This window comes from Onychostruthus taczanowskii, unplaced genomic scaffold, assembly GCF_017590055.1.
Source record: "Onychostruthus taczanowskii isolate IOZ18803 unplaced genomic scaffold, ASM1759005v1 scaffold15, whole genome shotgun sequence".
Lineage (NCBI taxonomy): Eukaryota > Metazoa > Chordata > Aves > Passeriformes > Passeridae > Onychostruthus > Onychostruthus taczanowskii.
Genome location: NW_024498685.1, coordinates 13,882,532 through 13,909,291, shown reverse-complemented (window position 1 = coordinate 13,909,291; position 26,760 = coordinate 13,882,532). Strand labels below are relative to the sequence as shown.

General features: G+C 42.5%; 1 protein-coding gene across 1 annotated transcript in view; it reads right to left on the bottom strand.

Annotated features, from left to right (window-relative positions):
- Positions 1-1,956: 1,956 nt before the first annotated feature.
- Positions 1,957-26,760, bottom strand: part of BCAT1 (branched chain amino acid transaminase 1) — a 58,407-nt gene continuing 33,603 nt past the window's right edge. The window contains exons 5-11 of the mRNA XM_041398831.1: positions 25,901-26,020; positions 23,856-24,019; positions 22,317-22,459; positions 16,294-16,379; positions 14,386-14,526; positions 13,188-13,262; positions 1,957-9,239 (exon numbers count right to left, since the gene is read on the bottom strand). Of these exons, the coding sequence (XP_041254765.1) occupies positions 9,198-9,239; positions 13,188-13,262; positions 14,386-14,526; positions 16,294-16,379; positions 22,317-22,459; positions 23,856-24,019; positions 25,901-26,020 (771 nt within the window). The 3' untranslated portion in view covers positions 1,957-9,197. The remainder of the gene's footprint in view (positions 9,240-13,187; positions 13,263-14,385; positions 14,527-16,293; positions 16,380-22,316; positions 22,460-23,855; positions 24,020-25,900; positions 26,021-26,760) is intronic.

Genomic DNA, 26,760 nt, shown 5'->3' with positions numbered 1-26,760 from the left:
AACTTAGACAACTTAAAACATTACATTACTTATGTAGTATCAAAATTTTAAGTGTGGGTGCACTTTAGTCTGTTAATTTTTTTTGTTGTTTCTCCTTTAGGGTAAGGTAATTATCTATTTGTCTCACAAATACTCAGTTTGGTGAGGATCCTTTCTTTCTGTGTAAGCTTTCTTTACATCATTCTAAAATAAAGGGGGTTAACTTACACCCCCATCAAAGTCCAGGATAATTGTCTAAATACCACCAAGAGCTTGAATAAACCAAAGTGGAATCTTCAGAAAGAATTATGTGCAAAATGAGAAGTGTTAATAAACAGAGGTTATTCTGAAATAATTTCAGAACAGTTTCCTTGAAAACTCAGAATTTAAAAACCCTAATTTGTACAGATACAATACGGTATCACCAGCAGGTAAAGCACAACAAACTTTCTCTTCCTGGGCACTAAAAACCATTGGGAGAGAGAGCAGTAGACACACCTCCCACATTCCTGTATCTCCTTTTACATGTCTGTCATTGGAGAAGCATCCAGAACAACAAAGATATTACTACAAAGAATTCTGTTCTTCTTGGCCAAGGGGGTAATTCATTAGCAGCTGTTAAAAATCACCACTGTGATGCCACAGTAAGAAAACACTGAGCAAAATTAAAGGGCAAAGAAAAGCTTCAATTCAACACTTTTGTTGATATGCTCTTAAAACTGGCATTTCTAATTCTGACTGTCTATACTGGAATCCTCAATTTTTTTTTTTTCTCATGCCCTCTTTATATGAACACTGCACAGATTATTTGCTTTCTGCTTTGCCCTCTCACTGTATTATTTTAAAACTGTGGGTTTGGAGTTTTTCTGGTCACATCAACTTCACAAGAGTTTGTTTCCTGGATCAAAGCCCTGAGAATTGGTACCCTGCAGCCCCAACAACCCAGTGCTGGTGGTGACACTGCAAGTGCTTTACTGGAAAGACACTGCCTGCTGCTGGGATGTTTCAAATGGCAGAGAAAACAAAAAGTATTTTAAAATCTTGCTAAAAGGCACAGGTTGGTCTCTGAAGCCCACTCAGCATCTTGTATGATCAGTCCCAACTTAGTACTGCTTGGGATAGGTGAGTTTTGAAAGCTGGAGTTACACTTAAAGGTTCCCTTAGGAAGAAAGGAGGGGGAGAGGCCAAGACACAGGAAAAAAAAAGTCAGATTCTGACATCTTAGGTTCATTCTCCTAGCAGTAATTAATAACTCTCAGTACTTACCTATCTACAGCTTCTTTAAAGTGTCCTGTGTCCATGCCAGCTTCCTCTGGAGTCACTGAGAATCAAACCAGGTGGAAAATGTACCCTGATGCTTACTTTACCACAGCATGGATCAGTACTACCTTTAATCACAGCATTCCCTCCCCTGGAAAAGGGGAATTCGTAGAGGATTTTTGTAAACATAGCCACCACACACGGCAAATGTCAAGATTTTAATGACACTCGCTTTCAGTACTTTCCATCTTCAAAAGGCTTCCCACTGGTTAAAGTATTTGGGAGTAATGACTGCTCAAAAATGCCCTGTGAAGTAAGTGCTCCAAGTACAAAGCTGTTTTCTGGCATTCTCTCCCTTGACTTCATCACCCCCAAAGCCTTAGAATGGGAGCTGTATTCAATCACTGCTACACAGTTCTGGCATATTAAAAACTCCTTCATGACCCCATGGTTAGCAGGTAGGTACTTCTGCTGCTTAATTTGTCCAGCATTTTACTGTAAGTGAGATAACTGGCTCGGCCTCCAGGCTTGGCAGGGTAGGTGCATGTCTGCCACTTCAGCCTTGCTCTGCTGTTCTTACATGCCACACTTCATCCAGGAGATTTTTTTTCTTCTTTTAATCCAGCCTAAAGAATTTATTTCAGAGCAGCTCCCATCTCTGGGATAATTACTTAGCTGTACTCAACACCGATGATTTCATAACGTGCCACAAACAGGTGCCAATTCAATTCCTTTATTGGAGACAGAAACATTGAATACAGAACATTTGAATAGAGATTTGATGAAGGAAAACTGCAAATAGTATAGACTGTTTCTACTGCCAGCAAAACACAGTTCTTACAGGATGTACAGACGTACAAATATAGTGCTTCTTTCGTGCCAGATGGTCGCTACGTCACAATGCCATTAGGAGTTGTTAATTGTGCTTCTAAAAACCTTTAGAGAAGAATGAGGTAGAGTTTCCTTTAGTTTATCCAGTACTTTTTCACACATCTGTCCTTTACTGCTTTTATATGCTTCAGATTCTAGTAAAATACCCAGTTAACTTTCAGCATTTGAGAAAACAGAAACCCTTCAGAGGTGTTTACTTCTCCCTCCCTAAGTTGCTAATTTCCCACTGCAATTTCAGTAACCACCACTGCACCCTTCTAAATGCCTCAAGGGTCAAGTGGATCGGGACTTCTGGCTTTCCAACAGAAACTGTCTGTCAATAGCTTCAGATGAAACTGTAACTTGTCTCCATTACGGCAAAGAACCTTCTGCACCTTGTCACTCGGTGGCCAAGGTGGGTCCAAGGCATGTCCCAGGGGACAAAGGGGGCAGATCCACCCTCTGTGAACATTCTGGACTATGAAACAGCGTTAGTGATGTGTCTGTCTCCTGCCTGCAGCTCTAGTCCACCACTGGGCTTAATACAAATGATGGGAAGAGAATACATCAGTGACCTGTTAGATGGTGTGCAGCATCAGCTGTTTGACCAAATATCCCGCTGTTTTACAACAAACAAAAGTAATGCAGCTTTCAGTGAAGATACAGGGGCCCAAGTCGAAAATGTAGGCACAGATGGAGGTGTTTAAGCAAGTGAAGAGCATTAACACCAACTTAAATACCAACATCAGCCTCTGATCCTGCCAGACCTGTGGTGATCCCTCAGGGGACTGAACAGGAGTGATGTTGGATGTGATGTGCTGCTGACCTCCTGCCTCACTGACCTGATGGGTATTTATTTTCATTTCCACTGCTGCTCCTGCCATGCCTCTTCCTGACACAGCAGATGTCCACTCACTGCCCTGGCCTCTCCTGCCAGCACTCACTTTAGCACAAGCAGGGTGCAGTTCTTTCAGCCAAAATAATCACAATTCTAGTGGTGACCAAATCACAGTGACCAATACACAAAGAAGGTGATTACAGGAAGAATAAGAATGTTTGCTTTCTTCCTATAAGCTACTGCAATGTGATAGTGTAAGACAGCAGTTCAGCAACACTGTATCAGAACTCTAAAATGAAAAACGAATTTTTTATAAAAAGGTGCAAAGTTTAAAAGAGTCCACGTTCATACCTCGATCACTTTGACCGCAAAAGGACAGAAAATCTGTTTCTGCTAGACAGTACTGCCTGAGAAAAGCTTCTGAGCTCCTCCACCTCCCCCTGAAATGTCTGCTCCAAGCGTGACAGAATCAGGAACTACACAGAGTTAGCGTTAAGAGAACCAGCTCTTAGGAACTCCCCCAACTCTTGCTTAGAAAAACAAACAATAAGCTTTTTTTATCAACTATTCCCTGCATACCTCTTTGGTAAAAACCTAAAATGGCCAGTGCTGGTAAACCATTTGGAACACGAATCAAATGCTTGCACAAAGTTGTCTTCCCTGTTTCTACCTTAACTTTACCCAGCAGGTATTTTAAAGCCTTTAAAATTTTAAATCAAGGTCGTAAATCTTCCTTAAGATCTTCTCATGACTCTTTTATTTTTGTAAAGCATGGCACGAAAATGCAGGATTGTGCTAAAAATCAGATATGATAAATTAAATTTTAAGATAAGCTAAGAGTATAAATTCATGTTCAGAGAGAACTGCTGTTACTACTGGTGAATATAATTACCATTATTTTTTAGTATATTTGGGAGTGCCCAAAATAGTGTTTTAGTATATTTAAGTTAGCCTTGCTAGTATAATTGATAAGACTTCTGTTAGTATCTGAGCTACTAATTCCAAATCTGACTAATCTTATTTCAAATCTATTTATTGTTGTAATTCAGTTTTGCTCCTCCTGCTAAGTCCCCATGTTCTAGCTCAAGGTAATGGCAAAGTCAGTTTTGTTTATGGAGCTGGGGATATATTTGCCAATATATATATATTTACTATAGATGGCACTCAGATTTTGCACAGAGAAAATACTCTGGAATTCCTATAAATAAGAATCATGCTCACAGCAAGGCATGGACAGGAGGACTGCTACAACAATATTTTTCACCAATGCAATGCCAGTATTCTCTTCTGCTCTTATGGCTAAAAATACAAATAACTTATTAAGAAGTTTTTGAGCTTAAATTATTTAGGACCTATTAATTATTGTTCAAAATCTTGAGGTTAGAGTCAAAATACAGTAAAACACAGGCTTTTCATGCTTCCAAGTTGATAAGCATTGCAGTTCAGCAAATTTTTGGTCAAGATGGATAAAGAGGTCTGTCCCAGTGCTACATGACCAAGTGCACCTCTACGACAGCCCCATGCTCAGGACTTTACATTGAGAGGTGTCATGATTCCTTCAAGCATCACTTTCCTAACAGGACAGCCCAGTCTGAGATGAAATTCTCTTGTCAAGATCATTCTGTATACTAATTTTTACATTATGAACTATGTTTCTTACACATCTATGGGTTTATGCAGCAAATCATGAATATATTTCTCATTTAAGTAACATTTTTCCTTGCATGACCAAGTTAGTCTATTCTAATGTAATCCTTGAAATACTGGACTTTACATGGCACACTTCTTGTTGCTTAAAAAGCTTTTTCTGAAAAGCTTAATTTCATCTGTAACAAAGTAAGTTTTTAAGCAGAAGTCTGGATTAGAGTTAGAAGTGGTGTAAGTGGCAGTGCTACTGCAGTCAGAAATAGTTTAGGTAACTTGTCCAGGGTCACAAAGTCAGTGGCAGTCTGTCCAGGGATTACATGTCCTGGTGGTAAAGCACAATTCTGATCCTTCAACAGCTGGAATATGACAAAAAACCTACTTTTTTTGTTGTTTACTTTTAAACTGTCACTTCTGCTAAAAGCAAGAAGAATGCAAAATTGCTTAAATAGCCCCTTTTAGGTATGAGACAATAGCAGGCTGGGGAAAAAGGGGTGCAAGTCTTTGTGAAAGGGAGGAAAAGACAGCAAGGAACAGGGGCAACAATGATCTCAGCCACATTTACAGGACAGCAGCCTGCCTCCAGAACTCTGAAACTCACCCTCAGCAGAAAAAAGCAGTGTAGCACAGCCTGCCAGGCTGAGCCAGCAGCTCTGCACGCCCCTGTGCTCTGCTCCAGAGCAAGGCACTGACAGCTCAACCCAGCAACCTGCTGGGACCATGCACGTTGTTTTGGAGAGCTGAATTCAAGAGGGTTCCTCCTCTAATTAAGCAGCTCTGAGATCAGACCCAGCTGGTTTTTTCTGTCTACCTCTTGGAAGACAGACATTTCAAATAACTCGCACTCCAAATGACTTTCAAGTCATCGCATTTTTCCAAATTACCATTCTTCGTGCCTGAGGATAAATAATAAAAATAAAAGGAAAGGGTCTATGGTATGTCTGTGCTGAATTAGGCAAACCCAAACAAGAGGTTATGTACAAAGAGGAGGGCTGGCTGGTAACTGCTTTTTGGCTTGAGATAGCTGAACAGGTGTGAACAATGGCTGGGCACAGAGATCTCACCACCTTGCCTTTGTCTTATCAGTCTTCCCTTCTATACTCCAGAAAAATCCTATTTGCTTTGCCCTGCTATGGACTGAACAGATTATCTACCCCAGGAACCTTTATCAGCATCCTCACCTGGCTCTGTCCTTGCCAATTCCCAGTAAATTTGCCCTCACTGCAGTTAACAATCTGTTTAAGTAATGCCAGTTGCTGAAGCCATAATTCTTGGCACCAGAGCAGCTTGTATGAAATGCCAGTTTCATGAAAATTCTGTTATTTTAAGGACTTTTTTCCTAGTCATGAATCATGCTAACCAAACTGAAAATTAAGGACACTCTCAATACTGAAAATAATAATCAAAAGAATGCAGAGAAGAAGAAACAACGTATGAAAATTAGATTTCATTATTATCATTTTAAAGTACCAGTGTTTGTACAACATAAGCATGTGAAAGGCTGAATCTCATGTGATCAACTCAATTAAACATTAAATAATTGCAGCCAATTATGCAAATATCACACAACAATATTAATTTGTTGATCTTTTTTTGAACAGTTTCAAATTTTCCTAATGTTAGACTATCTTATGTCTTAAATGATCAATTACCAGAACCATAACTAAGTGATGAAGAATGGATAACTGCCTAGTTATGATGTACCATACTCTTTCTATGTAAATCTGTTGCAATTAAACAAATAGGGCACATGGAGAAAAGATGTGCAGATGTTCTTTTACAATCTGTTACCAGCTCAGGGAATACCACAGCTCCCTCCTAAATTTTACAAGTGAAAACAAGGAGAATGCAGTATCAAATACTGATTGTTATTTACACATGTTATTTCTTTCCTCTTGTTAATGGGATAAAATGCACTACCAGAATTCAGAGTAGGACAGCATGCAATATCAGAAGAATTTCCTGTACTATAATGACCTGTCAGCTCTCTTCTTTAGGTTTCAAAATTTAAAACCTAAAACCTATTCACCTGGATTCCACTTGGAAACAAGCACAGCCTCGAGCTGACACAGAGAGCAAGGCAATTAACCAAGATGTGAAAGACAACAATTTACATACACACACTCCACGTTTTCATTCTTGCCTGGGAGAAAAGACCACTCACTTCTGTGGGTCATTCCACTATCAAATCTCCCCATTTTGAGTGTCCATCAGCAGAAAAAAGGGAGGTGTCTCTCTGGTCAGTGCAGGAAGCAGTGCAAAACACAACAAATGAAACCAGGTGGTTCATGGTAAATGACTTGCAACCAATTTAACAGCTTACCCAATGTAACAATTTAACAACTTCCAGGCTTACATTTCAGTAAAAGTAATTCTTCTGCCTGGTCCTTATTCCTTCTGCCTAGTGAACAGATTGCTGCTGGTACACCGAGGCCTCCATGGGGATTTTTGATATATGGAATAATTTATCAGCTCTGTCACAGCTGAGATGTTCAGTGTTGCACCACCACTTCACCATGCACCTGAACTTAGATATCTTCACTTTTCCATTTGCTGCTAAAGCAAAGATGAACTTAAGGGAAAGAATAGATTGTTCAGTACCAGTAAGCCACAAATGGTTGCTCATTACAAATCTTTACAGAGCTCCACTCCACACTCTGGTTAAAGGCACTCTTGAATTTCAGTACTGGTCTCTACCCCATGCTGCACCTTGACATATTCCCCATGTTTATATTTCCAGCCATCTAATTAAAAAAAAGGAAATACGACTAATTAAATAAAAGGAAAGACTACCAGCAGCTTATAACACATAGTAAGATACTGAACAAAGACCAGCACAGGATACAAATTCAAATGGTCACAACACTATGGCTACCGTGAGTGAAACAACATTTTGTGTTTGCAGTTGTAGACTAAAGAAAAAATTATCCATCAATTTTTAGTGATAGTTACATTGTCAGAGAGAACCTTCAACTGTTCTTCATTAAAAGATCAGACTGGACTGCAGTCAAAGACAGGAAAAATCATCTGAGGGAGCAGAACAAAGTGATGGCTAAGGAGGGGTCTTCAAAAGGTGACCAAAAGTGAACAGGAAGCCATAAGGCTGCTCTTTAACAGCTGCATAAGGCATGGATGGTCCACTAGAAATTATATTTTGCGTTTTTAAGCTGTGTTAACAAATGCCAGTAACTACAAAAGACTTATTAAGCATGGGAGAGATACTGTTGGTCTTAAAAAAATTAAAGTGCTAAATGTTTCCCTTAATACTGGTGCATCTCTACTGCAAACTAGAACAAGAAATGTTTCACTTTTACTTCTTATAGGACTCCAATAAAGTGTTAATAAAGTTCCACCAGTTTTATACTGAAGTAGCACTTTGGAACATGGATACAGAATATGGTTATCCTTTTTGGCAAGAGGTATCTTAAAGCTGTTCAACAAAGCTGTGTGCAGAAGGAGAAAGCTAATAAATATTACAGGATGGTCGTCAGGGAACATTTGCAGAAGTTACTTCCCCAGCTACATGCTCTGTATTGCTTCCAAAGAACCAGGACTGCATGTGGGAAAGCAGCATTCTATGGATTATCTGCTTAACCAGAATGAAATCAGGGCTTGAACCAAAGCCCTTTCCTTCCAGACATTTTCTGCTGACAACCCTGCTTGTTCCTTAACAGGAAGGCCCCTCCACAGCACACGTGTCAAAGGAGGCTGGACACAGCAAGTATGGGAAAGGGACAACATTTTTCTGATCTAAATTATGTGAGTGGGTGATGAAAGAAACTCCTCAATCCAAAGGTTTGGTTGCTGTGAAGAATGGCTCTATTTTCACAGCCAAAGTTGTCTAATCTCACTTTCCAGACCTCACCTGGAAGGCAACAGCGTGTCTGCAGAGCCCAGCCCTGCTAGGCCAGAGGGGAACTTCATCTCATTTTGAAAAGCCTGACACAGCCTTTTGGATCTTGTCCAGAAGGATGCACTGAGCTCTTAGACAGGAACACACTGCCCAAGCAGCCACTGCAAATCCCCAGGGAGGGAAGGGCAACAGGCCCACAGGGACCATCCTGCAGGCTACACCGACCCAGAGAATTTTGGGCTAAAGGCCAGAGTTACTGGACAGAGTATGAGGGCACCTACCAGGCTATGCAACTCAGGAATCTCCCATACCAGCAGAGTATGAAAGGATGGAGTGTATGGCTAAATTTGTTTCCCAAACCCAGAGCAAAAGGCAGAACAATGCCAACAGAACCCTGTGGGCAGCTAACAGGCCACATCCTCCTGTGACACACGTGCTGTTGGTGGAGGCAGTAAACAAACCAAACTGAAGAGCAGTTGAAGAGCATTTTACAAATTTCCAGACTCTATATAAGGAGGCACTAAGAAAACCATTGGGAAAGTTCTATTGCTAACATTTAGCACCTCTACCAAGAAGACAGGCTTCTACCAAGAGGATTACAGTAGAAATCAAAATGATTGTGTTCACGTTTGCCAGATTGTGGAAACAATCATCCTGGGGAGAAAATTGATACTGGGATTATGCACTGGCAGCTACAGAATTTGTCACTGTTCAGATGTCAGGTCTGTCTGGAGGCTCTGAACTCTGCCACCCTCACGACACCAGCACTGCCCAGTCGCTGTCTTCTCTTCCATACTGAAACAAAGCAAAAAAAATGAAGTTTAAGAATAAAAGTTGAAAGACTCAGTGTATGTTTATAACAACTTCTCAGGTCTATCCTCAGAAAGGTTCATTTTCACTGCTCTGGCAGTAGTTTACATTGGTTTTTATGCCTTTACTTGCCTTGGATTTGGGCACAGACTGAAGACAGATTGCTTTACCCACATTACAATAGCTGGTTCAGGAAGGAGCAGAGCTGATACTCATCACAGATGACACAGAACAGCCCTGCTTCACTTCCATCAGTTTAATGCAGTTACTCCCTGAGGCCTGCTCACTAATTCACTATAACTATGCCCCTGCTCAAGCTCCAATAAACAAACACATTTCATTTTATTTCCTTTTATTGTCAAGGTGGCTTTTTATTACAACATTCTGATTGAATGTGAAATAAAACCATCACAAATACCGCAGAGTACAATTAGGGAGAACTGTAATCCAAAATAAAACAAGTTGTCTTTCCGTGCACAAACGAATGGGATCACCAAGCAGAAATGAAGGCAACCCATGGCATGCAGCCACATCCAGGGGAGGATTCAGCCCCCAGGCTGCACTTCTGACAGCTAGACTGCTTCCATGTTCTAAAGCTCTGTCACCAGCCCTGTAAACAACGCTCCAGAGAGACCCCAGAACACACACAGGGCTCAAGCAGGTAAGTAATTCAGAGGTGGAGGGACAGCAGCAGATGGGAGTCCCTTCCCTTAGAGTGTTATACTCAGAGAGCTTGAAAACACCTTCAACCAAGAAATGAAAACTGATTTTGGAGGCTTTAGGCAGGCTAAAAAGATCACTTTCCTCCAGTACAGGTTCTGCATCAGCAGGAAATGTGAGAACAGGTCACTAAAGCAGGGAAAAGACAACAGCTCCACCTCAGGATGAGCCAGAAGAAACACACTTCTAGATCCACAAAGGAATGGTGCTCAGTGGGTTCGTGTTTTACTCCTTACTCCAGCAGGCAAAGCTCTAACCGACCCTCAAAATTACCACATCTTCCTTTCATTATTAATTCTGCTGCTCCTGTTCTGCAGTTGCAGTTATTTGCAAATTTTGTTATCTTTAGGCAGCAGTATCATCCAATGCTCCAATACAGAAATTGTTGCAGGGGCCAGTCTGAGTTGCCATTTGGCTAGAGTTTGCACCTGCAAAGAGGGGAATGAAGCTGCAATACCACGATGAAAATAATTTCTTTCTGCAAATAAAAGCAAATTTAGCTTCCAGTTTTAATTCTTTCAAGGGCTTTGTCATCTCAGGCTAGTCAATCTGATCCCTCTTCCACTGTCCACCACCTCCAGGTCATTCTTTATAAAAATTAACACATCCATGGTTCTTTCCTGTATGTTTTTCACTGCCCAGAGAAAGAAAGGGGCTTTGATTAAATGTTTCTTCTCTGCTGTTTTGCCTGCAGTGTTTAAATGTATTTAATAACATGTAGCATAAGCAATAGATCTTATTTTCTATCCATCCCTTCCAAGCTGCAGCTTAATCCATGTCTTAAAGGGCACAGCAAAAGCTTGTTTATTCTCAAAGCATGGCTGCAAACCCACAGGAACACGAGTGGCATTTCAGTGAGTGTATTCCCAGAGAAAAGAACCTCATCCCTAAATCTTCCCACTCAAGCAGCTATGGAAGAGTGCACTGTTACTAATTCATTCATAAGCACACCACTCATTTATATAATGTATGCTCTTTAATTTGAAGTCTTTATCAGCCTTTAGTAACCATGATATCTATGCAGTGACAGGAAGGGAAATGTGAAGTGCAGTGCCACCACTGTCCCTCTCAACTGGCATGAGAAATTGAATCAGTTCTGCCCACGAGTTTCTAATTTGTCACTCCAGCTCTGGTTCCACTGAGCAGCTGCTCACATCTGAAGACATCCCACTGAACACTGCACTCTTGCAAGAGATCAGTGTGAAACCAGACTTGGAAACACAACAGTGAAGAGAACATGAAAATAACAAAAGCAGCATGTGCTCTACACAAGGGAACTGGTGTAACAACAATGGACATGGAGCCTGCACCTCCTGGTCACAGGTGCTCACACAGGACATGGTGGTGCTGAGAATTCCCACTTTTTTACAAATTCCCATGGTTCAACATGAAATGCACCCACTGCCCCAGGCAACAAAACAGCACAGAGACCAGAGCTGTGTTTGACTGCTATTTCTATTGCACTTTATGATCCAAAACTGGAAGATTCTTTGGAATTACAGCCTCAGGTTGTCCAAATGACACCACAATAATCCAATGATAATGCAAAGAGATCTGTTATTTTTTTTCTTCTGGTAGAGAATACAGAAGATCCTGATCAAAGATTCTCCTCCAACATTTTTAGGATTATTTTACAGTCCACTTTTTGAGTCACAGCATTGTTCTCTGTGTGACATCATGGGGTCCTTCTGGATATGAGCCCATCTCTCCACAGATAGGAAGGTGCAGAAACAAAACCAGCAACCACTGATTGACTCTTAATGGGGAAGCAACCACCAGTCTATTTAAAATCAATGATTTTAAAGATGGTTTTCAATGGTTACGTCTTCTAACTCTCCTGTTTTGTTTTTTTTAAAGAAGGAAGAGAACCCAGAATTAAGAATACAAATAACAGTTCAGCATTTTCCAGGAGTAACAAATTTACTCCTGGCACGTAAGTAATGAACACAGACTAGCTACACACAGCTGAAAGGTGAAAAGTTCCACATCAACAGGCAATAAAGTGAAAAATCCCAGGAAAGATAATGTTTAGTAACAATCCACAGTTTTCCAGCCTTGGCTGGTGGTGGAACACCAGGGTGATAAGGCAGGAGGCAATGGGCAGGAACTGATGCCCTGGAGGTTCCACCTCAACATGAGGAAGAACTTCTTCACCGTGCAGTGCCCGAGCACTGGACAGACTGTCCAGAGAGAGTGTGGAGTCCCCCTAGCTGGAAATATTCCAAAACTGTCTGGACACAGTCCTGGGCCATGTGCTGGAGCTGGGAGGTGGCACCAGGTGACCCCTGTGGGCCCTTCCAGCCTGACCCACCCTGTGCTCAGGGGGGCATCAGCCTTTCCCTCAGGGAAAAGCCTGGACACCCTTGTCTTGCACTGCTCACTGCCTCAAGGGAGGAAGAACAGACCACAGGAGTACTGGCAGGAACATAAAAATTTTAGTGGCAAATCTAAGAACACTCAGAGCCAAAAATGTAGAACGGAAACCACCAGAGTCAATTTGAAGAAATCCTGGCAATACTGCCAAGAAACTGCTATCAGATCTTAAAAAAAGGGGCTGTGCAACTTGCCAATTTCTTCTCCTATCCCCAAATCCCCCACACCATAAACTACACTAAATAAGGAAAAAAACCCAGGCAACTTTAATAAGAAGGGCCATACCTGCTGCTCTCAGACTTCACCTGAAATGGTTCCTGGAATGCCCAGACATGGAGATAAAGCACAGATTCCAAACAGACTTTGATATTCAGAACATGACAGAGGAGGAAACTGCTTTAAGGATGAGAAGTGATCGTGTGATTGGAAAGATAATGAGAAATGGTGATCAGCTGCCTGTGCCCAGTGAGTGTTTAATTGCCTCACTCATCTCTTTATTGATTAACCTGTACTCATTTGTGGTTGTGGTTAAGATGTTTCATAATCCTGTCTTTTTCCCTTAAAAAGCAACCTCTAACAACAGTATTAGACTTCACTGGTAACAGTTGTACCTTCCAACTCTCATCCACCTTCCAAGATGCAGGAAAAAATTACACTATACCTCATCTCTACCACACTTTCTCAAGGAAAGAAAATTGGCAGAATAATCCCACTAGACAAAAGGGTCTACATTATTGTATAATGCCATCTGTAGCATCACTACCAAAATATTATTTCCCATTCCTTTCAAACGTTCGCTTTTTATTATTTTACCTGGTTATAGAAGAGCAAACACCTTACCTGGATATCAGTTAGCTTATTCAGGAAACGGGTTGTTACCTCAGGCCCATTCTCCATAGTTGGGATGTGCAAGTGCTGCCATGGAATAAAGGAGAGGGACAAGGGGAGAGAAAGAGAATAACATGTAATAACAGCTTTACATATATATGAATACCTTATGGCTGCCAGAAGTTTTAGTAAGTATTTATCAATATTTGTATTTATCTAGCCCTCCTTTTGAGTAGGAAAGGGTGGTTAGTTTGGGGTTTTTGGTTGGTTTTTTTGAACAGGAGGGTGTTGTTAAGCCAGTGAAAAGTTAGAGAGTTAAACTGTTATGATCCTGCTCAAAAAAGGCTAATCCAAGCCTCCCAAGAGATCTGTCCAAAATGGAGGGGATATTGTGCAGGCAAGAGAGGTAACATTATATACAGCATTTCATTTCAAGGTATATTGTGTAGAAACACAACACTTACATGTACAGTACTTCCCACTCAGCACCTCAATGTCTCAGATTATCTTAGCATCATGCAACATCAATACATTTATTTTACTTTATTCATTCAGGAAGTATCACCCAACAGACATTTATTGTACTTATGATGTTTAGTGGACAAAGCACAGCCCTTCATGCAGCTGCACTGCCCCTGGTTCTCTGAGCTAACTTGGTGCTGACTAAATAACACCAAGTCAGCTTAACAGTCTGAATGCCTGGGGAGTTCCACCTGTGCAGGAGAAATCTCCCAAATTTTGAGCAGCAGGTGAAGGCAGCTGTGCACTGCTTGGAAACAGAGCTGGGATCCCTGCAGTGAACAAGAGAGGAACTTGAGAGGGAAGGACAGCAGTGGCACAGAAATTTGGTTCCCTGTAAAAGCCTTTTCTCTCCTCACCCTCCCCAGGTACCTTAGCAAAAAATACTGAATAAAAGAAATGTGTAAGAATGTCTTTTTCTGCAATTGCAAACAGGCTGGGAACTGGTTTTTTCTTTCATTTTTTCCTGAACTTGAGATTTTATGTTTTCAGCTATTAGGAAGAACCCCAGATGACAAAAGTTCCCTTCTGACAACCAGTAACTCACTTGGGAAACAACACACTGACACTGTTTATCCTTCCAGGCAGTGCACCTTCTCTATCTCCCTTGGTTTTGGCTTTCAGCTGCAATTAACTGTGATAAAACTCAGAAGAAAGAAGGACAGGGGTTTAAAAAGAGACACTTCCTTACCTTGCCCTTATATAAAATTTTAGAGATGGGACATACAATGCAAGCTGTTCCAGCACCAAACATCTCCTTTACTCTGTTCTCTTCCAAGGCAGCTGTCAGGTCACTCATGGTGATGTATCGCTCAGACACTTTGAATTCTCCCTGCAAAAGAATCAGCAACCATAAAAATTGGAAAAAGTTTAAAAAAAAACCCCATTACTGTTTTTGTTTTCTACACTGAACCACTTCCAACAGGATTTCAGCCTAGTGACAGTAAGTCAAGTTTTGACTCTGATCTTGTGATCTTTTCAAACATGCCAGTTTCACACAAGACAGATTTTCATCGAAAGAAAACGCCCCAAAAGATGCCAGTGGTCTGCCAGGTGCAATGCTGATGATTAAGTGGCACTGCCCTCTGGTTTGGTGCAGGGTATCAGTACCACGTTAGGGAATAACAAAGAAGAATTGTTACGGGACACCGGATCTCTCCACTCATGGTCTCCAGCCTGTTAGAATTTGTCCCAAAATTACTCAATGATATCAAGAGAGCCTTTGCATCTCAGCCTCAGACAATTCCTAAGCAAGATACAGTCTGTTGATTAATTTCACCTGTCAGGCCAATTTATGAAATGTATTTTTTTAATCTCTAGTGAAATTTCCCACTGCATCCTGCAAACAGCTGTCACATACAAAAATTAACTGCACTACAGGTATGACTAAAGCCATTTGCACTGCAGTCTTGACACTGGGAGTGTTTTACCCTCTGCAAGAGTGGAAAAATGCACAGGAATCAATTGAAGGGATGTGTTTCAAGAAAAAAAAAAGAAATGTCAGACTTTGAAATTTTTATTTCATATAAATGTTTCTTTTATGTACATGGTATTCCTGTTATCCCACCCTAAGCATAACCCCAGCCAAATCCAGGAGACAGGATCCTGGGCTTGATGAGCCTCTGGCTGTGTAGCACCCTTCCCCAGGCTGCAATAAAACCTTTGAATACAGCAAGGCAGAGTGTGCTGCATTTCCAGGTATGCTGCAGTCCCAAGTGTCCAAATCAGCCCTTGGATTGCTGCACTACAGAACAGGAACCAGACTGTGGCTGGGCAGGCTGCATGCTTGTTAGCAGCAACAAGGTTGGAAGCATGAGAACTAAATGCAGAAACACTGAGCTGATGACTGAAGTGCAGCTACGGTCACGCACAGTAATTCTCTGTTTCCTTGCTCTAAGTGCTGCTGGTACCAGTGGATTTAATGAGAATTTTCATGTGAAATACTGCATGGAGCTACTTCAACAAGCTGGGTATTGTTCTGTGTGACAGGTGTGGGTGATGCTCCTGAGAATCCCTGAATGAGCACACCCTGAGTTCCCAGCAGGTTCAAGGGAATGCTCAGCCAGTTCTGTGCTGCGTGGCAGGGCTGACAGGCTGAAGAGGTGCCGTGCAGAGGGGTGAAACCCTTGAAAGCAGGGTTTCTGACAGGCTGCACACAGCTCTGAGCTGTCTGATCTAGTGGAAGATGCCCCTGCTCACTGCAGGGAGGCTGGAATGGATGGCCTTCAAGGTCCTTTCCAAGGCCAGGCTGGATGGGCTCTGAGCAGCCTGGGGCAGTGCCAGGTGTCCCTGCCCATGGCAGGGGCTGGAATGAGATGATTTTTAAGGTCTCCTCCAACCCAAGGTCCTTTCCAAGGCCAGGCTGGATGGGCTCTGAGCAGCCTGCGGCAGTGCCAGGTGTCCTTGCCCCATGGCAGGGACTGGAATGAGATGACTTTTAAGGTCTCCTCCAACTCAGACCCTTGTATGATCCTAGGAAGCCAGACTGATCACATTATTTAATCAAATCAGTGGAACTTTAGGATATGAGCACCAGAAATGTTGACTTCTGCTGAAGTTGTAACATGACAATTGAAAGCATTACTGCCAAAGCACTCACCCAGCTGCGTGCCAGATCCAAAATGCTCTGCCTTGTCACTCCTGGAAGGATGATGCCATCTAAAGGTGGCGTTGCCAGCTCATTTTCTGCCAAGCAAAAAAAGCATTGGTTGTAAAACAAATGAAGAAACAAATAAATAAAAGTTTACTGATATTACACCAAACATGTGGGTCCCTTACAACTCAGGATACTCAGGATATTCCATGGTTCTGTGGCAGCAAAAACAACCCCTACCCTGTAAGATGCAACATTTCTCCGAGTTCTCCAGGAACACAAACAGACACTCAGTTCAGGTTAAGTTGTTGTTGAGTGTTTGGAATGTTTTTTGTTCACCTTTCATTATAACATTTAGGTATTAACGTATTAAATATGTTTTTTCCCCCACCTTTTGGGCAGGGAAGAAACACATTTAATACATGAATATACACATGCCTAATGCCTTGGAGGTTATATTGCACCTATAAATGTGTAACTGCACTGTGTTTCTACTGCAAACCATTAAATGGTTCAGTCTCCAGATGCACAGCAGAAAGGCAGAGGGAAAGTCATGCCTAATAAACCCAGGACACATCACAACTCTCCTTGAAAAGTATTCCCTAATTCAGGAATAGGGGATTTAGCATACCCATTTCACAGCAGCAATACAGAACATTTACCAAAAATTCTGAAGTTCATTTAATGAACCAGCAAAGCAGTGGAAAGCTTGCCAACCCTCTTTGGAAGGAGATTTCTTACTGATCCTTTGTTGTAGTCCAGACACCCTTTTTCTGTACTAATTTTCTCTTTACACAATTAGAGCAATCCTAAGAAAAATCCAACAACGACAACAATAATTCAAGTTGTTAATCTGTTTGGTTTGTGAGTGTTTCTTGTTTGCTTTTCAAAAAGAGCAGTAGATAAACGTTCATCTAACAAAACTAATGAAATGGTGGATAAATGGCAAACAATAAACACTTGGTTAAACAATCCATGCTTGGAAAATACTTAAAGCACAGGTCTCTATGCAGACTTTGTTCTTGCATCTGATCTCTGCAGCAATCAGAGCAAATCTTTTTCATTTTAAGCCATCACATAATGCACTCACTGGTTTCTATCATCAGAGAAGACTGACCTTTTACTCTTTTCACACAGAGATTTGTAAGACAGTGTCAAATCTGCACTGAGAAGTGAAGACACCCAGAGTCCTTCAGTAGTACTCTTCATATTGTTTCCTAACCACTTTCTTTCCCTACTTAGAATCCTTTTTCTTTCTTTACCTTATATACTATCCCTGCTCAATAAATCCACAAACCATGAAGAGCTTTGTTTATTTTTTACCTAGGTCAGATAAAAAACCCAGTTAAAACATGAAGGTATATATTTTATGTCCCCTTTCTCCCTGGCTGCAAAAAGATCACTGAGTCCAGGCCTGACTGAACCTTTCTCCAAGGAGAAGCTCTCATGAATGTATTTCTAGAGATGCTGTGAATATTGCAGCTGGGTAGAAGAGAGGAACGTGGTGCTTGTCCTTGGTGCGGGGGAGCAGGTTGAGCTCAGCCAGCTCAGTGCTGTTTTCAGCACTGTATTTCTAGAGATGCTGTGAATATTGCAGCTGGGTAGAAGAGAGGAACGAGGTGTTTGTCCTTGGTGTGTGGGAGCAGGTTGAGCTCAGCAGCTCAGTGCTGTTTTCAGCACACCACGAGAGATTTCTGTGCACAAACACTGCCTGCCAGCTCTGGCCTGAGCACATCCTGGGCTGCCCACCCTGCAGGAGGGGCACTGGGAGCTGGGATGGGACAGGGGAGGTGGAGGATAAATTCACTGAATCTGCTACTCACTGCCCACTCTCTCAGGAAATAATCTGTTACCTCCTCATGCAGCCACCCCTTGATTTATTCTCCTACCAGTGCTTCCACGTTCCTTTTATGAGGATCTATAAACACATCAGTAACAGGGGGAAAAGTGCCATGCCAAAATGCACAGAAATGCTGCCCTAGGACAGGCTGTACGCTCTGCTCTGGTTTGAGTAGCCCAGAGTGCCATTCCCCAACCTATCCCAGACTTCTAATTCCATCAGCCCTCCCTTCTTCCTCATACAGCCAGGAATAACTGCATTTCCTTTCTGGAGTCTGTCCAGCATCACTCCTCTTTGTGGTGCATGTCTGGTCCTCATTCTGGCACAGCTATCACAAGGAGAAGACTTTAAAACTTCCCAAGAGCCACAGGGCTCACCTGATTCTAAACACTGAAAACCTGAAATTCTGCATTTGTGACCCAGTCACAGTCTAATACACTCCTTTCTTTAACAGAAAACTTCAGATAACGTGGACTTTGATACCAAAGATTGTGATTACACTTCTCTGTCTGGTGATGTTGCCACAGATCTTGTCCAGGACCCGTTTAAGCCCAATAACATATATTAATTGATTTGAGCTAGTTTGAAAAGGTGCCAGGCCAAGCCAGCTGCCAAACAACACCGAGCAGACAGGACATGGAAGTCTCAAAATGTTCCAAACAGGCTGCTCTGTAGAATTCTGTCAAGTGTGCATATGATGCCTCCCAGCCTGGGGCCAGCCAGGGAACATCTGCTCCCCTGGGATCCAGCAAGGGATGGCAACACCATCCAACACGGCATGCCAAAAGCTCATCCTCTCTGGGAACTGGTGCCAAAGCAGGCTCCATGTGACATCAGCGTGTCCATCTCCCAAAAAGCAGACTGTGGGCTCACAGGCTCCACCTGCCTTCTGAGTTCTTCTGATGGGCTTGGATGTATAGCTGCAAAAAGCGGGAGGAAAGCGTTTCAGGGGAAATGTCAGGTGTCTCTTCAGCTGACTCCTGTTATCGTTCTACCAGCAGCACAGCCTGCCCAGTGCCCTGTTCAACCTGCTACAGGCTTGCTCTAACAGCAGAATTCCACCAGAGTGTTTAAGAGGGTTTTTAAACCGAGCTCTTCCATGTTACACAAGGGCGGCTTTTGAAGACCTGTGCCTCTGAACACAGAGCAACGCCTTCAGGACTAGCCAGGCTGCAGCAATGCTGAGGAATTCACCCAAATACACATTTTAGCAGAGTGATACATTCCAAGTGAACTTCAGGATCCAGGAGAAACCAGAAAACCCCATTTTCACTGGTATTAACAGCTAATTTCCTCTACCAGCTTGTGCTGGGTCTCTCCTTACTTCCCTCAGGTTTTCCTTCAACTCTTCCCTCATGCAATCACTGCCTTTGCATCCGTCTGTTAATTTGCTTTCCTCAATTACTTTTCCATCCTTTGCTTTGTCCACCACCTCATTCATTTGCTGCTCTCCCCTCCACTCTATTTCTGGGGCTCTCTACTAGAAGAGAAGCTACAATCCTGATTTTGTTAGCACTGTAATTGCACAAGACACTTTTGCAGCACAACTAATGTTCCAACTACAGAATAACTAGCCTTAAATTTTACCTGATTGCTTCAGAGAAACTTTTAACAGATTTACTTCTTAACTTATGTAATTTTGAAGTGGGGACTATTAATCACCATTTCAACTGCAGCACACAAATATTAAATAATGCCCAAATACTATTCACAGTGCCTTAACACTGAAGACAGAAGTAGAGCCCAAATGGCTGCAAATCATTCTGAAGAAATGGAAGTTTTCAAAACTGCACACAGATTTCACAGCTAGCATCTTCAGGTTGGACATGTGTTTAAATTTTAAGGTTTTCCATACAGCCAAGCCTATATTCTAGGCAGAAGAACAGACATTGAGAGAGAAAGTGAGTTTCAATATCAAGAACTTCCTGGGATAGCTACACGCTCTGAAGAAGCATTTGGAAGGGACTGTAGAGTGACTAAATTTTTCACTTAGTGAACATAAACAGGATTTGATAATGAGGATTTTAGGCAATAGCAGAGATCCAGATTTGGCCATCTAAATTTTTCACTTAGTGAACATAAACAGGATTTGATCAATGAGGTTTTTAGGTAATAGCAGAGATCCAGATTTGGCCACATTATAAGCCTCAGAGCAGCAGTGGGAATACAAGAACAGCATGGAGCAAGTCCTGCTGTTTTACCAAAAACTGAGCAGTTTTTTTCCCCTACTCCCTCCCTGATGTTACAAACAAAATATTTTTTTCAGGCTCCTCCTGCCATGCAGGACAAGATGTCACCTTTAGGCAAAAAGGCTGCAGGGAAAGCCCACTCCCACTGGGAGCATGGCTGTCCTCCAGGCCAGGCTTTACTGGGATAAGCTCTGCTTCCAAAGCAGGGAGAGCAGCTCAGCTCCCAGCAGCGAGCTCAGAACACACAAAGATGGGCATTTGCTTTTGATGATCATCTGCAATTTCTGCCTCACTTTTTTTTGATCCCTCTCAGCTGCAGCACTGGCATAAGAAAACCAAAGCACAGCCTGAGTGGGTGTCCTTTGTGAAGTGACAGAACACAGTGACAGACACATTCCAAACCCCCACGGCAAAGCCACAGGCAGGTAGGTGATGACACATTCTCAGCCAAAAAATCCCACAAATGAAGAGCTACTCAGCACCCTGGGAGACAGCAAAGTGCTCCACGAGGGTAGTGCCCATGTCCTGTGAAAGGACAGGTCTGCCAGCAGCCAGCCCTGTTGGGTGGCAGGAATTCCAAGTTGTTTGCTCCAGCCACCTCACAATAGCAGCATTGAGCCCTGCCCTGGTGGCACAGTGATTGGCAGCCCTTTGGAACAGCACCGTGCTGCAGCTGCCTAATTCCAGCATATTCCTGCTTTAAGGACAATGAGAACATTGAATTCTAATTATGTCCCCGCTTCTGTGTCCTTCCCTGGGCAGAACGAGCCAAAATCTATTTTCCTGTTTTTCCAGCTAAGTTCCACCAGGCATAATTTTGGCCATCTATCTACACTGACAGATCAACTGCTGCTGCAGCAGCAAGAAAATGTCTGATATTTGTCACTTCATTCACAAAGCTTCACAGACTTGCTCAGCACTGAGGGACTGTTATTCCTCTTCTTACAAACGTGGTAAAGATTTTGCAGAAGAACAAGCAACACAACTGGAGGTGGAAGGCAGGTAGCTGGATCCCAACCACACCACATTATCCAAGGCACACTGCTATCCCCACAAAATGCTGCCTGCTTTCTGCAGAAAGATGACAGTTGTCAAAGGTACCCATGGCACTGCAATGATATCTGTCTGACCCCTGCATCTGCTGCCAGGAAAAAATTCAGAGATGAAAATCACTTTTATTCAAGAAGAAAGCCTTCTTGGGGAAAAAAAAAAAGGAAGAGAAGTCTTTTATTCCCTTGCCTGTAGTCTTCCAAACCAGTTATCAGGTGCAGCTATCACAGCTATGACAAGCACTGAACACTTGCATACCCAGTGGGTGCTTTTAGATGCCCATATAGTTGGCTGTTTTTAATAGTTACTTTTAATAGTTTAATCTGTCCCTTGCTCAGAGATGCCTGTGGGTAGAAAGAGGTAAAAATAGGTTCAAGAATGATGATACATCCTGAAAGCATCTGCTGGGCATTATTGATACCTGACACTCACTGGCAGGTTTCTCTCTCCCTGCCACCACTGGACAGAACTTCAAATTCTTCAAAGAAAACGTTTTGGACTGGATGCTGCAATACTTCTGGATATGGCCCAGGAATATCTGACTGGCCAGGAAACGATGATGGGAGCCACTGATACTCAAAGCTACAGAGCCTGAAGGGCTGCACAGCCCAAGCTGCCTTTTAGCCCATCTGCACTGCTTCTGAGCCAACACACCACGCTGCTGGCCCCCAAGCTGAAGTGTGACCTTGTGCAGGGCTGAGCTCTGCCCTCTGAGCACAGGGACCAGCCCAGCAGTTTGGTCTGTTCCCAGCAGGCAGCACTCACAGCTGCTCCAGAATCCCCTCTCTCACAACCAGCACTCACCCAGTGACTTGCAGAAGAGAACAGGCACTTGCTTTGTTAAACCATCTTCATTAAGAAGATTGTGATCTGCATTCTAACAATCATTTTGTGGACTACAGTCCCAATCATCTGCTCTGTTAAAGTTTTCACTCTTTGTGTTAGCATACCTCCATCTTCATTTATCCAGTAGAGAAACAGATTCATTGTTCCAACTTCAGTTATTTGGTGATCTTCTCCATAGAGCCACAAAACCTGCTGGCAGCCAAACTCCAGGGCTTCTTGCTGGGCATAAATAGCAGAACCATAATTCCTTCAGGGCAAAAAAAAGAATCCAATGAGTTATGAGTTATGAAGGCTGGACACCTTCTCAATTTAAAGAAGATTTTGTGCACATCTGCCTCATGAGCAAGTGCTCTGCAACAGTCTCTGCTTGGCCCTGGGATATTTCCACTGGAAATATTCTACCAGTATTTTACTGGATTGTCTGTACCTAAAACCCAAAAACTTTGAAGGGCTGAACAGCACCAACAACTCAAACATATCCATCCAAACTGTATTAACATACCTCTTGTTCCATATACTGGACATTGCAATGAATGCAACTGAAAACCCTCAGAAAGCATTTATCTTTATTTAGTGGTTGGCATCATTTCCCTCCAGGTTTTGGGATCTTTTGGTGTTTTTCTTGGGGTTTTTGTTTTTTTTAATTCATCTACCTCATGTCAGATGAAACTCTTGGAGCACAAATAACACCAGAGGTGAGAGGTTTTTATCCCTAATAAAAGATATTAAGAGAGCTATCACCTTCAGGAAATGCAACTGTGTCTACATTAATTCCATATTCTTTAGGAGCAAATTTTTCTAAAATGCTGCCTACAGATTGAACCTGACTGAATAAAGCCTGCTGCTTTGAGGGGGGGAAAAACCCTTTTTGCTTCTGATCTTCAACAACCTTCAAGATGCAAAGTCAGCAGCTCCAAAATGCTGACTACACTGAAGACAAATTCCCATCTCTGGGCACAAATCAAGTCAGTAATGACTCCAGACTACTGTTTTTCACAGCTGATGTATGAAGGATCCACAGGAAACAATGTATTTCTAGAAGTAAGAATCTCATTTAAAAAATCTCTTTCAAAACCAAGACCTCATTTAAAACCTCAAGAACAAAATCTCATTTTAAAAAGTCTCTTTTTTTAAAAAAAAGAGCAAAGATTCAGAACATCAGCTTGAAAGAAGGAAAGTTATTTTCCTGCCCTCTGACTATTTTAGCAGCTCAGCTCAGCAGTACTTGACAGCTACTGACTCCTGCCTGGCAAAGAAACTCCTGGCTAGGAGAATCCAAGGAAAGAGGTGAGCAGCCAGAGCTGGCAGCAGCTCCTGCACTGATGATGCAGCACAAAGTGCAGCTCCAGTGCCAACAGCTGCAAGGGCAAGAGCCAAAATATCACATGGACACCTTCCAGGTGCAGCTCCTCAGCTTGAGATGCTGCAAAAAGAAAATCAACTGGCTGTAATATTTAAATAAAAATATGCAACTGAGTTGCATAAGTAATATTTGCCAAGTACAGTTCTGAACTCTTTTCTGTAGCACATTGTTTATTTAACTGCTGCACTTCATGTCTCTGTTTCTGCTGGATTAGATACTTCACTAAAATCCCAATCTGCTTTGGGAGCTGTGTGGAAAAGGCAGGATGATGTTTCCTTACCCTCCCACTTTGCAGTCTCCTGTTCCCCCTTTCCAGGCTCTCACGTATTTTGGATCTGCCCATAAGGATATTGGATTAAAGCTTCCACTTGCAAAGTAAGGGCCCACAGGGCTCAGAATGACATACAGCAGGGCTTTAGTTGGCTTCTTCACTCCAAGGGAAGGCTGAAAATAAATGTAAACAAATCCAAAGTTACTGCTGTCCTCCAAACATCAGGGGCTGCACCATCAGCTTGTCAAACACTGCTCTCAGTGGGACTGCAGCATGAGAGGGCTTTTACCAGCACAGTGCAGAGTGCTGCAACAAATAAAAAATATTTCTATCATTTCCCCTCCATCCAAGCAACACAACAACCCTAATTTTAATTCCTATCACCGTTCACTTACAGCCATTCCATTGATCTATATGTTATTCTAACACTCTCAAACAGTTTTAAGTTTTTGAGAATTCAAAGATTAGCTTAACAAAGTGCCATACAATTATATTAATATAATACACTATAATACAAAATAATAGAATACAATATACAATACATAATACAACATAATATATAATACAATATATGAATATAATAATATTAATTAATCAAACCAGAAGCCCACAAAGCCTTCCAGGGGAAGGAGTGGCAACAACAGCAGTAACAGCAGTGGAGAAACCACTGTCAGCCGCATTAGTGAGAAGAACTGTGCAGTGCCAGCTGGCATTGCTGGAGTTGAGTGCTGGCTTTCTGAATGTCTGTGTGACAGCTGAAATTATTTGCCTGCTAAAAACAGCTCACACAACAGCCCAGGAAAGATCCAACAACGTCAGAGTTTTTTCTGCCCCTCATCTCTGAGAGATGGCTTCTCACACTCCAAGTCATCACCACCAGTACTTGAAGGTGCAGGTGAGAAGTCTGGTGTTGGCCAAAGTTCTCCAGGTGCTGAAAGGGTTCCTTGGATTTCTGTCTGCCCTGCTGCTTCAGGAAAACTTCTAACAGGATTCACTGAGAGCTTGCTGTTTTTGCTGATGTGATCACTCAAAAGATTGTGCTTCACGGGTTTCTGATTGGGGTGATTGATAAACATGCAACCTGGGAACACCATGTGATCGTGGAAAGGCCACAAGGGGTGGCTATCCTGAAACAAAGCTCGGAGCAAAAGAATTTCCAAAAACAAAATTGGGGTAAACACCCCCGTTTTAATATCAGTACCTTATAGTCACTGAGAGGAGATTCTTTAATCTGAAAATCTGCAGCTAGTTTGAAAGCATTAAATTAATGGAGTCCTAGAACTTATGTGAAATGTAAAATGCTCACATATGGTAACTACTCACAGACAGGGACGTTGCAGGAGTTTGGCTTACCTAGTCTGGGACCTACATTCTTTAGCTTCCTTGTCCTATGCTCTACCATTGTACACTTCTGTCTTGCTATGCTGAAAAAAAAGAACCCTGAAGGATTTAATAAAATAAACTCTCTGTTTCTAATTCCCTGTATCAACACTACACAACAGACTCACACATGAAACTCAGAGAGGACACATTAACAGCTATTTGCTAAGGAGCCCCTCAGAAGTTCAGTTTTCAAGAATAATTGACAGAGGGGCTAGTCCTTAGCTCCGTTGAAAGTGTCTCTTCTGAGACATCTTAATTTACAGGGTAAAATCTTCCAAAAACTCTTATGTTCAGATACAACTTGAAATTACAAAATGTACACAGCAAGCTGTGATCCATCTCCGAATTATTAGGATTTTAATATTACCATGACAGGTAGAACTATGCTTTCAGCACAACCCCAATTAACAAGCACTGCTCCATTCCCATTGTGAGAAGTGGGAGGAAATTCAGTTTATTTTCCATGCTCTGAGCCAGTGTGCCCACTGAGTGGCACTGTGGTCAACCTTAAATTCGTGCTGTGGACTCCCAAGTAAAACCACAAATCTGCCCCCAGACTTCATCCTGTCACCTACTGACTGCTGAATATCTCCCTGTATGGATGGAGGGCTTTGCCTCGTACCTGAATAAACAAAAAAATAAAAAGAGAGGGGAAAATAAATGTTGCACACCTCAGTTCCAACGAGGGTAGGACGGATATAGAGGCTGGCAGAGGTTGAGTAGGGCACCCACTCCTGCTCCACTTCCACCAGCTTACGGATGCACTCCAACAGCTCCTTCTGGTCAAAAGACTGGCAAGGAACAGAAAGGGAAAAAAGCAAATGGAGAAATAATGCTGGAACACTTTGTAGTCCTCACATGCTTCAGGGAATAGCTCCTCAGGATATGCAACAGTGACACGCTGCAGTGGTTCACATCTTCCTTGGGTTCATTCTTTACAGAATTTACTATCCCATGGTCTTAGCTACTGTGCCTTTTTGTGCAGTATCCCAAGTGACCTCCTCTGCTCCACAGTGTCCTCCTGAGATGGTAAAAAGGAGCCACTGACCCTTCCTGCCTCCAAAGCATGTGGAGAACTCCCTGTGCAGCCAACTCAGCCAGGCATACAGCACCACCTCTCCTACGCAAGAGTACTCTGCTTTACAACTCCAAGGCCAGCAAGTCCCCCAAAGTTCCCAGGTTCTTACAGCAATTAAGCCAACAAGCCTGGGAGGAAGTCCACTGGCCAAGATACAATTGCTAAAGCAGCGTTAAGTTACTGGCATGACCAAAACCAAAGGCACTCAAGAGGCTGAACAACTTAACTGAGGTGCACAGAAGAAAAGGGAGAACATCAGCACCAGAGCAAGTCAGAGAGCTGTCTGCATGCAAACTCCTGCAGGACAGCACCCATCCCTCAGAACCACTCTGAGGCAGCAGGGAGGCAACAAGGAAAGCAAAACACCCTCTGTTCTGATCTTAAAATAAGCACTTAAAGGGTTTCCTTCAGTGAGTGAGATCTGTTAACAAAGTTTTACTGCGCTACCAAAGG